General features: G+C 42.6%; 1 protein-coding gene across 5 annotated transcripts in view; it reads left to right on the top strand.

Moving 5' to 3' along the window:
• Window positions 1–14,512, top strand: part of CELF2 (CUGBP, Elav-like family member 2) — a 170,477-nt gene that overhangs the window by 47,851 nt on the left and 108,114 nt on the right. For all 5 annotated transcript variants that reach the window (XM_011926396.1, XM_011926397.1, XM_011926395.1 and 2 more), the window contains one exon: window positions 4,202–4,284. In XM_011926396.1, coding sequence (XP_011781786.1) covers window positions 4,202–4,284 — 83 coding nt within the window. The remainder of the gene's footprint in view (window positions 1–4,201; window positions 4,285–14,512) is intronic.

Raw genomic sequence — 14,512 nt, 5'->3', positions numbered from 1 at the left:
GTTGTAGATGTGTGAGTACCCACCTTTCACTGATGTGATGTTGGAAACAGAGCCTGCAGGGGTGGAGCCTTGCCCCTGAATCAGACTGCTGAGCCATCTGGTGCTGCAGCTGACCTGGAAAGGAATCCAGTACATTTCAGACCTGAGTTACAGCTGGCATGGGGAAATCTAGGAGACAGGTGGTTCCCTTAACAGCTGTATATTTGGTTAGGGCTGACAAGAAAGAAAATTTCATCCTTGTTGAGCCTTCATGAGTTTTCAGGGATCTGTAGTAGCTCTTTGACCTTTTGCCATAATAATTGCCATTTCAGGGAAAATAATGGTATTTCTCTCTGTTGAAATATTGTCTGCAGGTCGGTTATCTAAGATTTTTACAGGAGCATATTAAGTGATAGGTAGATAAAAAGACTATGGTTGTTAACTAGGAGAAACTCGTAGAAAGTCTTTCAAACACATTCCAGTATTTGGAAAGGTACACACTAAAGTCCCGCTGGGGAAAAGCACTAATTGCTGCATCTAAGCTGACTGTTTCAATTTGGAGGTCTGTATTCATCCTGCAAATTTTAATAAAAACCAAACACCGTACTTGTGAAGTGAACCATTACAATGGCATGCTGAACGAAGCGTAAGACTTCCTTTAGTCTAATAGAAGTCAAGAATGCTTTTGACCCCTTTTTTGGTCCTGAATGAAAGACTTTGGCTTCATATGCACATAGTTTTGTGGGGGGATATTAGGCAGACCTGGTGTTAACTTACTGATCATACTAGGCTGGGCACAGTAGCTCATGCCTATAGTCTAGGGGTTTTGGGAGGCCGAGGTTGGAGGACCACTTGAGGCCAGGAGTTCAAGACCAGCCTGGGCAACAAAGTGAGACCCCCATCTCTACAACAATTTAAAAAGTAGTGAGGCATGGTAGCACACACCTGTAGTCCCAGGTACTCAGGGAAGGAGCCAGAGAACTGCTTGACTGCTTGAGCCAAGGAGTTCAAGGCTGCCGTGAGCTATGATCACACCACTGCATTCCAGCCAGGACAACAGAGTGACATCCTGACTCAAAAATAAATAAACGTTTTAACGATGAAACTAACTAAGGTACTGAGGAAGTAAGATATAAGGTACTGAGGAAGTAAGTCGTTCAGGAACTAAATGCAAAAAACCAAAAGAAGCCTCTGGGGTTAATATTCCCAGTCTCCTTGTCTGCCCAGGACCCCACATCTGTGTAAGTTGCTCATTGCGCAAGGGTACCCTGCTGAGGCTGTGAATGGAGTTAGAAATCCAGGCTGGGATGGGCTTATCAAGCCATGGACTTGGAGCAAGGAGCTCTGCCCACCTGGAGATGGGATCCCCTTTTGGAATGGGCACAAAGTCTCCAGGCTTCCCTGCCAAACACGGCACCTGTGGAGCTGTGCTGGGGCTCGGCTCTCGGGTCACACAGATGAGCGGTAAGGCACGTTAGCAGTGTTGCCTAGGATAGCCTCCTGTGTGTCACACTGGAACTAGAGCTGCTCTTGGCATGATCTTAAAGAATACTTGTTTAGATGAGTATACACTTTTAACTGAAACATTTAAGAGCTATGCGTAGTTGGAGGAAGATTTGTAGTGATAAGTTGCTGACTTCACAGTACTAGTTGTAAAGGCAGGGTGAACCTTGGATGAAACTAGAAAGCATTTGAGATCTTGGGGATCTTCCCATCTGCTCTTCTGTATGTTCGAGTGCTTTCATCCTTCCTTTCTCCTATTCAACTGCCATTCCACCCTGCTCAGATACCAGCTTCAATCTCTCCCTTTCTGAAAAACAAAGCCACCCACCTTCTTTTCGCTAAGAACTTTGTTCAAGAGGAAGACCCTTTAAAGTAGCTAAAATCACACTAAGCTGTAATAACTGGGAACAATGAAATGTCTCCTTCCTCAAGGGTCATGTTTTAATATGTAAATAGCAAATGGACTATACTTTCCTGGTGGACTCTCAGGCAGCGGGCCATGGCAGGGATTTTGCTTGGGTGTCTGAGGCAGGAGTGCTCCCTTTATCCCTGAGACCACTGTACATCGGTCAAAACTCTCCACAGCTGCTCACACAGAAGTACACACAATTCACTCCGTTTACATCATTGTTGTTCCTTGTTGCTTTTATCTTAGCGTTGTTTAGTACTCTATTTACATGTTCCCTGTCATACCACTGTTCTTCCAGGCCAACCTAAACTCTTCATTCTTGGCTCTGACGTGGCCAAACTGGCATCGGTTTTTCATCTCCTGAACCTACTCTTTCATAATTTCCTTTATTTCAGCCAGTAAACTGCTGCATCCCTAAATCTTCTCTTTTTAAACATCTCAGCCCCAAAAGTTACCTGCCTAAAAGTATCAGATTCTGCTTTTTTTTTTTGAAACTGTGATTATTAAATGAGGTGGTATTTCAGAACTTCCCCATTGCTTCCTTATCCAGAAACTAATGCCATAAGCCCAGGACGGGGAAAGGAGAACTCGCTGAGACCATGTTTGCTAGAAGCATTTAGGAAGGCTTGTCCTGTTTTTCTTTGTATACCAAGCCTGATGAGACATGGTTGGTATTTTTCTTCTAAACATGGTTACTGGAAGCTAGGATGTTAGTTTCTTATTGGAAATTATTCCTTGGCATGAAGCAATTCGTATGGCTTTTCTGAGGCTTACATCGCACCAGTGAAGCTGAACTCACTAGTGAAGTTGATGGGTTCACTAAAAAATCTACCATCAAGAAGCAGAGCCAAGTGGATTCTGGTCAAAGACCTCAAAGGAGCTGAAATAAGATGCTTGTGAAAATGGTCAGTCTCTTCAGCTTGATTCTTTAAAGAAATGTCATAATGTTCAGTTCCCTTCATTCAAGTGATACATTTGAAGAGTTTCTGATCCTTGGATGCATGGAGTTTTTCAAATGCCAAGATGCTATGGTCATAGTTTACCCTGTCCAAAAGGCAAAGGTTTTGTATATATTGACCGTCAGTAGACTCTAACTAAATCAAGTGTAAAATGACGAGGTTCCAAATTTCTCTTCCAAATGAGGAAGAATCTTGGATGTCTTTCAGAATCTTGTATGAATGAGATTATACTTTATTTTCCCCCTGGAATGGGAGCACCTCTCAAAGCTCTTCTAGCCCCTGTCTGGCTCCATGCATTACGTTTCTTTAGTAAAACCAAGATAAAATACCTACAGTCTCGGTGAGTGCATCACTTTACTTTTTTCCTCAACCATTCACCAAAGACATCCCAGATCAAAGATTAGCATCTTTGTTTCTTAAATTTCAGAAGTTTTTGTTCTACCCTCTTTTCCCAAACTTATTGTGCTGAGAAACTGTATATTGATGGACAAATAGCCAGTATCTTTATCTACAAGTTGAAGAAGGTGCAAGCCCTCCTCCAGGACGCAGAGGGAATGGTCTAGGATTTCCATACCATTTTCTTTGGTGGAGGAGGTTGGTTGGAAAAGGATATATGCTGGCCTGCCCGGAAGGGCCGGGGACTCCCACAGGCTCTTGGAAAGGAGGAATCTAAATGTTGCCAGTTTGTATGCCACAGCCATATGTAATGCATGGGCCAGAGTCCACTAACATCTGTTTGGACATGTACCCACCTGTACTGTAGCTTAATTTCTAAACCAGTTAAAATACAGTCTTCCATGTTGGCAAACGAGTATTGAAGGTCATATGTACAGAACTTTGCATCATGTAATGTGGTAGAGATAAAGAAGAATGCACTATCCCAGCTTTTAAGAAGCTTATAATCCAGTTGTCTGAACCTTTGAGTTTAGAAAGTCTTTCAAAAGCCTGATGTTCTGGAGATACACTTTAAGAAAATTATAATTAATGTAAGCTTGTGCTGTTGTTATTGTGATTAAATACTTCTTTTCACGTAGGCGCTATAACACAGGCCCCTTTCACACCTCACCCATTCCTCCACCACCTCCCACCCTCATTCCTGAATAGCTGTATTCCAGTGATGTGAGGCACGGAGTCAGGAATTGATCTTCAACGTGGGTAAAGCTAATAAATATGATTTAGGATGAAAAGGTACTGTGTAAATGCTTGAGATGTTGTTATTGCTGTTCTCATACTCTTTATTATTTTTAAATTGTGCATCCTTTTAAGTAGATTATTTGTTCGCCACAGTCTCCATTATATCTAAGCAAAGCATTCACAGAAATTTCTAAAACCTTTTCATTTCTCTCTGTAGGTTGTTGTTTCGTAACATTTTATACAAGAAAAGCTGCACTTGAGGCCCAGAATGCACTGCACAATATTAAAACTTTACCTGGGGTGAGTCGGTTTACTTTTGTACCAGAATCACTTTATTGCTTGAAAATGGTCCTTTCAACTGAAGGTTCTACTTATGGGCTCTTAGTGCCAAAAATGACTTTGGTCTTTTGAGGAGTGTGTGCTGACCCCCCGGTTCCCTGCAGCAGCCACACCAGCTGGCCAGCCCATAAAGGAGCGCTGGCGTTAACACTGACGGGAGGCATTGTCCAATAGTGCGTCCCCTGGTTAGAAAATCAGAGTGACCCCACTGGGCAGCCGTGGCTGCCAAAGAGTATTGGGTGGGCTAAGATTTTAAAAGGAAAAAAAAAACCCAACACACACAAGAGAAGCAAATGGAAAAGAAAAAGCTTTTATTCACCAGGAGCTCCTTTTCAAATTTTGTCTTTAGATTTTCTTTTGAAAGGACAAAATGTACCCTGTACAGCCATAATATTAAGCCTCCTAATGGTTTCTAAACAGTCAATGATGGTTAACAAAGTCAATGTTTTAATGCCCAATTTGTGGCTTCATGTTGATACAGGACAGAAAATACAAAGCTGACAATTTTTTCTCCGTTTCCTTCCCAGTAATATTTGATAGTTGGCACAGTTCACCAGAAATGAACCGATGTTGCATGTAGGAACACCAGAATACCGTTTTTCTAAAGGATTTTCTGGCACTTTTATATATTTCATGCTATTAGCAATTTCCTGATGCTGTTTGAATGTTTTCCCCATTGACCCACATATCAGTGATGAGTTCATTCAAGATCGTAATGACATGCATTTGTTATAATGAAGCACCTGTGGTAACCAGTGCAAGGATAATGATTTTATTGAAACCTGGTTTGATAAGAATAAGAGAAAGATAAGATAATGTCCCTAATGTTTTCAGGGTATAATTCTACCTTTGTGTCATTTACTTGTCTCTGAATGCATGCACAAACACCTGTGTATCTATACACATCCACACATGCAAACATAACCATTGAACCCCCGCAGGCCCCCAGAAAAGATTGCATTTGTTTGATTCATCCTAGACTCATCCATGATACAAGATTGTAGTGGCAAAAAGCTCAGCTAAAGATTCTTACAACATGAGCTTCTTCATCACCCAAAAGTCATAAATTATGAACCTTGATCTCGAATCATACTACTTTGGTATTCCCCTTCGTATGCAAGGAAATCAAAGAATAGAAGGTTGGAAAAAGCAGGTGTGTGGGCCCACAATGGTCCCGCCCAGTTTCACTGCTTCTCTCTGAAACCACTAAGGTGGTTCTTAGTAAAACTGCTTTTATTGAGTCTAAGTGCTTTGCTCAGTGACTTTAAAAAATAGTATTATTTTATCTGCATTCTTCATGTAAATGGATTTTTTTAACACAGATTCTAGTAGATTGCAGTGTTGGGTCACGTTATGGAATGAAAGAGCCAAGGCAAATATTTACTGACTTAACCAATAATAGATGAAAATAATTTTTATTTCCCAGGCTCTTAATCAGACCCAAAGACCACTTTGTATTTCTTCTTTTAAAAAGAAATGCTTTCCAGTAATTAGCATGCAGAATCCCTTCTAGGTGTTTTTTTTTTTTTTTATACTTTAAGTTCTAGGGTACATGTGCATAACGTACAGGTTTGTTACATATGTATACTTGTGCCATGTTGGTGTGCTGCACCCATCAACTCGTCAGCACCCATCAATTCATCATTTATATCAGGTATAACTCCCCAATGCAATCCCTCCCCCACCCATGATAGGCCCCAGTGTGTGATGTTCCCCTTCCCGAGTCCAAGTGATCTCATTGTTCAGTTCCCACCTATGAGTGAGAACATGTGGTGTTTGGTTTTCTCTTCTTGTGATAGTTTGCTAAGAATGATGGTTTCCAGCTGCATCCATGTCCCTACAAAGAACGCAAACTCATCCTTTTTTATGGCTGCATAGTATTCCATGGTGTATATGTGCCACATTTTCTTAATCCAGTCTGTCACAGATGGACATTTGGGTTGATTCCAAGTCTTTGCTATTGTGAGTAGTGCCGCAATAAACATACGTGTGCATGTGTCTTTGTAGTAGAATAATTTATAATCCTTTGGGTATATACCCAGTAGTGGGATGGCTGGGTCATATGGTACATCTAGTTCTAGATCCTTGAGGAATCGCCATACTGTTTTCCATAATGGTTGAACTACTAGGTGTGTTTTTAAAAATTACTTGAGATGGTGAGCTGTTATGTATTTAGCATTTAAGGTATAGTGTAGTTTGATGCCAAGTCACATCATACTTTAAATGAATGCAGAGCTTAGTGAATAGGTATTTATCCCTCTACTAGAAACACAGCTCCCAGCATGCGAACTTCATAGTCGATGATGCGCTCAAGAAACCCAGAGTGAATATAATGAATGGGGCATGTTGAAATGCGTAAAAGTGACTTATGAGTATGCTTCTGTTTGGTATTCTTACACTGACTCTTAGAAAACAACACGTTTTATATTTTTTAAATGTTATACCTATGTTACTTCTTTTCTTCCTAAAAATTCTGCATGTAGAATTCAGGGGAGGTGACGTTACAGACCCACTGTCAAGGACGATAATTTGGGAGTTAGAAAAGTTGGTCGGTGGATTATTTTTGGTTTTCTCCTTATCTAGTTTCATACTCCAAATTACTTGAGGCAGGTTAAAGGAAAATTTGAAAAGTCAGATCTGATTTGTAAGGCTGATAGCCTTTCCAGTGCACACACACTTGCTACATTTGCCATCTCAAATATGGTAAATGAGGATAGAGTTTCACATCTTGCGTTTATGTACAGCTTTGTCCAGTACACATTACCCCTAACAGCTATAGGAAAAACATGAAAGTGTTTCCTTTTTGGCTGTGTGAGTCTTTGGTGGACAGAAAGAAATGGGACCAGACATAAAAGATTAATGCATATTCTTGGAAGAAAAAAATATTACAGGGTACCTTGCTGTTTGATTACAAGCCTTGGAATTAGTCAACATTTCCATAATTCTAAACCAATATACACCTGTTTTCCCACTGTGCTGTGAAGGCACAACTTAATTTAACAGAGATCCTGCTGCGCTAAATCTCTCATTAAATACCAAGTGAGTTCGGTAATTTAAAGTTGTACACTACTATTTTAACTGGTTACCTTCATATTATGAAATTAATAAGAAATTAATGATGCACTTTGCCATATGCCTTCAATTTCTTTCTGAATAAAAATAAAAGGGATAAAGAAAAAATGCATCACCAGCTGACACTTTAAAGCTTTTCTGGTTGTAATCATTTTCCTGTGGATAAAATCCATTAAAAAGTCACTTGCTGCCTTTTTTCTAAAGTGTCCAAAACTTTCTATTTAAAATAAGATCAAATAATGCTAGGGTTTTTTCCTATGTAATTTTCTTTTGCAGTTGATGTTTTGTTTCATAGGGAACTTTTATTATGCAGCCAAGCTTGATTGATGTTGGGAGTTTGCTTTCCTCTGTATGCACCATCTTTCTTTCTTGAGGGAAACAAAGAACTTGGTCAGTCAGGAGGCAGAAATGAGTTGATAGGACAGTCTGTTGTGCAATCAAATGTGTCGGCCATAAGATTTTGATTTAAAGGCACCCTCCTTTACATGCCATGAATGAATTTTGGAAACCCTTTACATGGGGCTGGGGGAACGACTTCCAGATTGAGGTGAAGGATCAGGGCTCTTACTGAGCAGTGCAAAATCATTCAAGACACGTTTCTCAAACTTGCCTCTTACTGAGCAACCAAAGAAGACACTCTGTTTTACATCCCCTGAAATTCTCAACATAAACCCTAGAAATACAATGGCAATCATAAAGGAAGCAAATTCAACAGTTCAACACAGAGCAAGGGTTGAGTCTGGGAGTCATTCCCTTGGTTTGATCATGCATCTCCTCTAGAGCGGTTGCTGGATGCTTCAGCAGCAGATGAAATTTTAGGTACAGTGCCTTATTAATTACTGACAGCTCATGAGATTAATCCCAAATGATCATGGAGTACCTACAGTGTGCTTAGCTCTAAGCTAGATATTGGCAGGAAGTAGCAGGGATCGAGCCCAAGGGGGCCTCTAGCGAATCTAGCTGGAAGGGTGGACAGTAGACAGGTAATTAATACTTACATGGTTCATGTTTTCACGCTTTCCTGCTGCAGACGGAATACCCATTCCACCACACAGACACATCCTTGAGATCCCTAGTAAGTACAGCCTTTTATAGCCTGAAGAGAATATTGTGAGTGTATCTGCACAGGCTGGGCTACCTGAGAAGCCTTTGGATTTGGTGCCTTGTTAGGCTGACTTTTCCCACTGCTGGACCTTTTAAGTTTTTGGACTAATTTTGGTTGCCCCTGCTTTGAAGATATGTCAGCTTGTGGTTAAAGATAGCATCCCTTCTTGAGGGTTTGATCTAGGCACAACCTAACTGGTAGTTTCTTCAGTAGAAATGTCATTATCTGCTATTGTGTTTCGCAGAGAGACATCCTTATCAAGGCAACTTGCACGATTTTCATTTTGTTTTTGTTGACCTAATTTAGCTCAATTAAAAAAGTAAAATAGAGACTTAACTGAGGCCCAGAAAAACTACCAAGATCTTTTCAATAATCAGATGTCAGGGCCAAATATCCTTGTGCTGGTGGTGTCAGCAGTGTGCTGGGTGCCATTCTCTCTTCAAGGTCTTAACATATATTGTCTCTAGTAATAAGACTTTTGGATTGAAATCCACAGCAGTGTCATTAGAGCATTCACTGTATAAATTAATTTAATGAAGGATGTAATAACAGAGAGGAATACAGTTTTGAAAAACCTCTTAAATTTTAACAGCAAGGAGGAAACTGTGGAATCTAAATGTCTTGTAAAATATTAATTGCAAATTTCTTCCAGACATCTTCTCTGAATATGCCTTACCCATTTCTTTGTAGAATCACCACCAGTTTTATTAAATGCAGTTTATATTAAGGAGTTACTGCCCTAAGAGAACATTTGTTTAGAGTGCTCCATTTTAGCAGCAGCGTGCCGAAAGATGTTTTATGATAACCCATGCAAGGTGAGCGAGGACTGCCGGAGATCTGGGGTAGAAAAACAAATGAGCCTGATCCAATCAGAGGAGGCAGGAAGGGAAATGGCCTCCTGGGACAAGTGTGTTCACCCAGGTGGAGTGAATGGGCCCCTTCCTGGCCTGCCCTGGAAGAGATAATGGACCCGTGTGGGTAGGCACCTTCCTCCCAGGTAGGCTTCACTCCGCTCTCCGTGGAATCGGCCCCTGCATTCTTTCCTAGTGGAGTGCTGCCGTTTGTTACTCTCTTCAGCAAAAAAGCTTGACTCTGGGGCCAAATGTCGCTTGCCCATTTTAATGCATTTTGAGGTGTTCATTTTGTTTGAACCACCTCTCCTACTTACTGAGAGGTATTAATGCCTTTGTTGTCAGAGCCATGATTATCATCATTTTATCATTGTCATCATCATTATTACTTTTGCCATAAAATCTCTCAAACCTCATCTCATTGTGTCAGAGAAATTTCTCCTGAAACCATCCCATTGGAATCAAAGCCTAAGTGGACCAAGTTAGAGTATTTTATCTCAGATGACTTTGGTTTAAATTTATCATGGAAAACAACTGAAACATCTGTATGAACAGATTTGAGTCCTTGAAGTCTTGTGCCATGTGGGGCACACAGAGCATTGATGCATTTCTTTATTCAGCAGGCATGTATTGGACGTTTATTGTTTGCCAGGTATTGTTCTAGATACCAGGGAATACTGTAGTAGCAGCCATGCCCTTTATAACCAAATCGCCAAAACATGAAGCCTGCCACCATGTTCACACGTGGTACGTGTTTAGTAAGTAGCTCTTACATATTGAATGCCCAAATAGGTTAGTTTTTATAATGAAATATTTCCAAAGGCCTACAGTTTTATTTTCTTAAAAAAGATAATTATGCCTAAAAATATTTCAAATGTTCCAAAATATAAGTGAATGTAGACATGTGATCACATGTATGTGCATTTAGTGATACAAATTGTTAACACAGATCTATATCTGTCTATATGCCTGTAAACATACCTTCCACACGTACACCTGTGGATGTCAGTCCAAATAAATGCAGGAAGATGGAACTTAAAGTCCTCCCCATTCTCTGTGCAGCCTCCCAGCCTAGTCTCAATGACTTTGTAGTGAACTTTCTCATTTGAGGCTTCACCAACGATCTCAGTTCCTTGGTATAATTATAATTCTTTGTTTATGGGTGCTTTGAGTCTGGATCATGGCAGATTCATGGTGCGTGTTAGAGAGGGTGCTTGAGAAACGGCCGTGCAGTGATGGTGAGCCCTGCTTCCCAGCATCCTCACCATCGGGGCTGAGCGGGGCACTGCCTGAGGAGCCTCCTGAGCCCTAAGGAAACATGCCTCACAAGGCACTGTGTCTGCCTCATCATTTGTGTAGGTGTGAACTCTCCTTGTGGAGTGCCCCAACATGTAAACGTGTGGAACATACATGTATTCCACACATGTATTCTGTGGAATGTGTCAGTCGGGACATCCATTAGGTGCAGATGCTTCAGATTTCCATTTGCAGAATTTGGCCTGAGCTGAGAAATTTGGCCTCATGGGACTGCCTAGGAGGAGCCATTTCCCTGCCATCTGTGTTTTCAGGTAATACTCAAATCTCATACAAATAGAAGCCAAACAAACGAAATAAGGACTTTGTTTCTCTTGGAGATGACCTTTTAAGGACTGTGACAAAGAGTAGCAGGGGGAGCTCTGGAGGAGTCCTTGGGGGTACAGACGCCCCTTCTCCCTGCAGGAGCTATAGCAGTATGCCCAGCCCCAAGTCAGGCTTGGCCAGGTGCAACAGGATGGCTCCCAGCTCAGCGATGTAGACCCAGGAGAGGAAGTTGGAGGGTGGAAGGAAATCCTGGGCCCAGTGAGTTCGAGTCTGCAAGCCCAGGCCCCAGGGAAATGGAAAAGTATATTTTAATACTTAATAAAAGGCCATTACAAATTGTCTATTTCACCCGCCATAAAGTTTTACACCCTACCTGAATAGCGGGTTGTTTTGCTTTTGGCTGGCGGTCTGTTGATTCAGTAATGTTGATGGGCAGTTATTTACGTACGGCTTTGACTAAAATAAAAAACGAGTTACTTTTCAAGCATGGCCTACTCAGTATAAGGAATTGTATGAGAGAAAATGTATGATTCTTCAGTGGTGCACAGTTGAAAATGCCAGCACAGGATTACAGCGGGGAATTGCCACACCATTTTTGGCCTCAGAACCCAGTGGAAGGCACTGTTTAGTTCTGCAAACAACATAGTCTCAGCTATATCCCTAATTAACAGGACTGTTGCCAGGGCTTGTGTGAGAGAGTGTGTTAACGCGCTGGCACTGGTGCCTGATCAGATTTGTAAAAGTGCCTCGTGTCATTGCTTGAGGGATACTGGTTATCTCGTTATTATCTCGTGAGGGGATGGTAGGATGGTACAATGGCAAAATGAAGCCATAGTTAGATTTCAGAGATAATCATTTCTCTACGACAGCACAAGATTAAACTGGGAATATGCAGTTCACTTACGTCGACCTTAGTTCCCCAAAGGTTGATAGGATTTCAAAAGAAGATTGTGAGGGAGGCGGGGGATCCATGAATTTGATTAAAGGTCTGCATGGAATTACAGAGGAAGGAGTGAGCTACGATAATCAAATGATGGAAGGAAAAGTTTGAAATGTACCTAGAAAATTATCCAAATTCTGTCGCTAGCGTGTAGGGTTTCCATGAGAACTCCTCTCTGAGAATGTCGTATCGGGCTGGACAGATCTTTAATCTTTGACATCAGCTGAGCGCAACTTAGGAGACGACATGCAGGTGAAATGCGCTCCTGAGTTCGGAGCATAGAACTTTAGGCCACACAAAAAGTGTACGGCATGGATAGGTGTGGAGAGAGTTCTCCCAGGAACACCAAGGTTCTTCCCCCCATACACTAGGAAATAGAGAATGGCTGAGCTGGGGAGAGCCGAGGCCAGGATCAGAGGGAGTCAGGGCTCTGCCATATGTGGTCTGGTTTGTGCAGGGAAGTGCGCTGGACACTTACAGGAGGGCGGTGTGGGGAGGGAAAGAAGCTTCGTCTGTCCCTCGTTTCAGCCGTAAATGGTCATGGCACACAGGTGCCTGGGAAGTCTCATTAGTATTATGACATAAGCTGTTGAAGTTGGTTTGATAATGAAGGAATATTTCAGGGCCATACCCTCACAGCTCACTGCCCGCCGGCCACAGAGATGAAAGGATAGATGGTAAACAGCGCGTGTGGAGATCGCAGAAATGCACACTGTGGCAAAGGCTCTCTTTCACGTTCCTCATTGTCCCTGCCTGTCATTACTTCCTGTTAACACTCAAAACACACATTTGTGCTGCCATCACCTCCTCTAGCCTTAAAAGCGCTTGAAATGACTTCTGTACTTGATCTGCAAAACACAATGGTTGCACCGAGTGGCTCTTTCCAATCTTGCAAAACTCTGCTGTCCGTGTCCTATTTAACAAAAATCTCTATACTGTGATTTGACTTGGTTCTGTGATGGGTTAGTCATTTTAGAGTACTTTACGTAAACAAATCTGGATTATTCTGTGGTTGAGAACCGACAGGGAGCTTAGTACTCAGAATTTTTCCACCGGGAAACAGAAAAGAGAGGGCAGGGGGATGGACTCGGACGAGTCCATTTATTTCCTTGTTTGTAGCCCTGGTTTGACAAGAAAGGGTGTTTAACCTAATGAGGTTTCAGGATTACTGGTGGATTTTTTTGTCTGTTTGATTCCTGTCCTTGGCTAACATGGGTAGGTGACTCCTCTGTGTTTGTAAATGGCCTTATGGGGTTGTTTATTTGTTATCCCTTCTAAAAATATTTCGGGTGATGTAACAATAGCATTCACCTTGTTATACTGAGGACATCTCTGAAGTGCCAGAGATTAAATTAACTTCTCTGAGCTCCCTTAGCAAAGCAGTGATGGAACTGGAATTAGAAGTCGTCGTTTCTAGGACTCCCCGGTTGGGTTGGCCTTGTGGTGGTGGATTTAGGTGTCTTGCTCACTGCATTGTAGGGCGGGATGGGCGTGGCTTAAGAGGCCAGCACAGCACAACAGGAATGGTCACCGTCAAGGAAGTAGCTCCTCTTTACGGGTTGCCACGGGGAGGCTCCGTGGCTGTGGTTTAATTTTCACAACTCCACAGGACACTTGCTGTACACCCTGTTTTACTGACAAGGAAGCTGAAACTCAAAGATTAGTAACTTGTTTGGGGTTATACACCTGGCACCTGACTTTACAGGCAGTTGGGGAGAACCGGTATGTCTGGACTGTAAGCCAAGGAACTTTCCATTCTGCTGTGTCTTGGGTGCAGGCTTGCCGGTCTTGGCAAGTGGTCCTGGCAGGTGGAGAGCCTCAGAAGGACCACATTTGCCCCTTGGGCACTGTCACAAGATAAATCTAAATCCTCAGTCCTGCCCCACTGCTGCAGCTCATCATGGATGTGGAAAGGCAGGACCATGACAGTTGTGGCTGTGTCAGATGGCACGGACCTGCAGACAGGGTACAGCAGCATGAACCTAGAAGTCAGCGGGCAGGCAGCGGCCACACACATGCACGCGCGCATGCGCGCGCGCGCGCACACACACACACACACACACACACACACACACACACACGAGCTGGCCCTGCCACAGCAGGAGCACCAGGGCCCCTGGTTGCAGCTCTGCCCGAAACGGGAAGCCATGTTCCCTTGCACAGGCGCAGGTCCTGAACAGCGTTCAGCAACCGAGGCAAGGTGTTTGCTAGAGACTTTTGGGTGTGAGGTTACTAACATGAAGCTTTCTAAGAGAAAGCAGTACATCAAAGACAGTCATTACTGTAAGAGGTACTGCTTTGTGAAAGTGATTATAAATGCACCATCTTTCTTCAGAGGAGTGTAGCTTTACCAGCATCATCTCATTGACATTCATGTTATTAGGGTGCATTTCTTTATCTGCATCCACAGACCTTCAGTCCCAATCCACAATCTGCATTTTAATGCCCATCTCCATCCAGCTGTCCTCGCCGTTGCTTTTGCTTCCGTGTTCCACAGACAGGGGAAGGGCAGAGTATGGAGGCTCACCCTGGAAGAGTGAGCAGGACTCTGTTACCTGCAACCCCAAGCATCAGGCAGCAGGACAAGGGACCGAGGTTGTGAAACAAACGGAAACCTCAGCCTGCCTGCCATCGTCACAC

Source organism: Colobus angolensis, unplaced genomic scaffold (genome assembly GCF_000951035.1).
Source record: "Colobus angolensis palliatus isolate OR3802 unplaced genomic scaffold, Cang.pa_1.0 Scaffold684, whole genome shotgun sequence".
Lineage (NCBI taxonomy): Eukaryota > Metazoa > Chordata > Mammalia > Primates > Cercopithecidae > Colobus > Colobus angolensis.
This window is presented reverse-complemented; position numbering and strand designations above follow the sequence as displayed.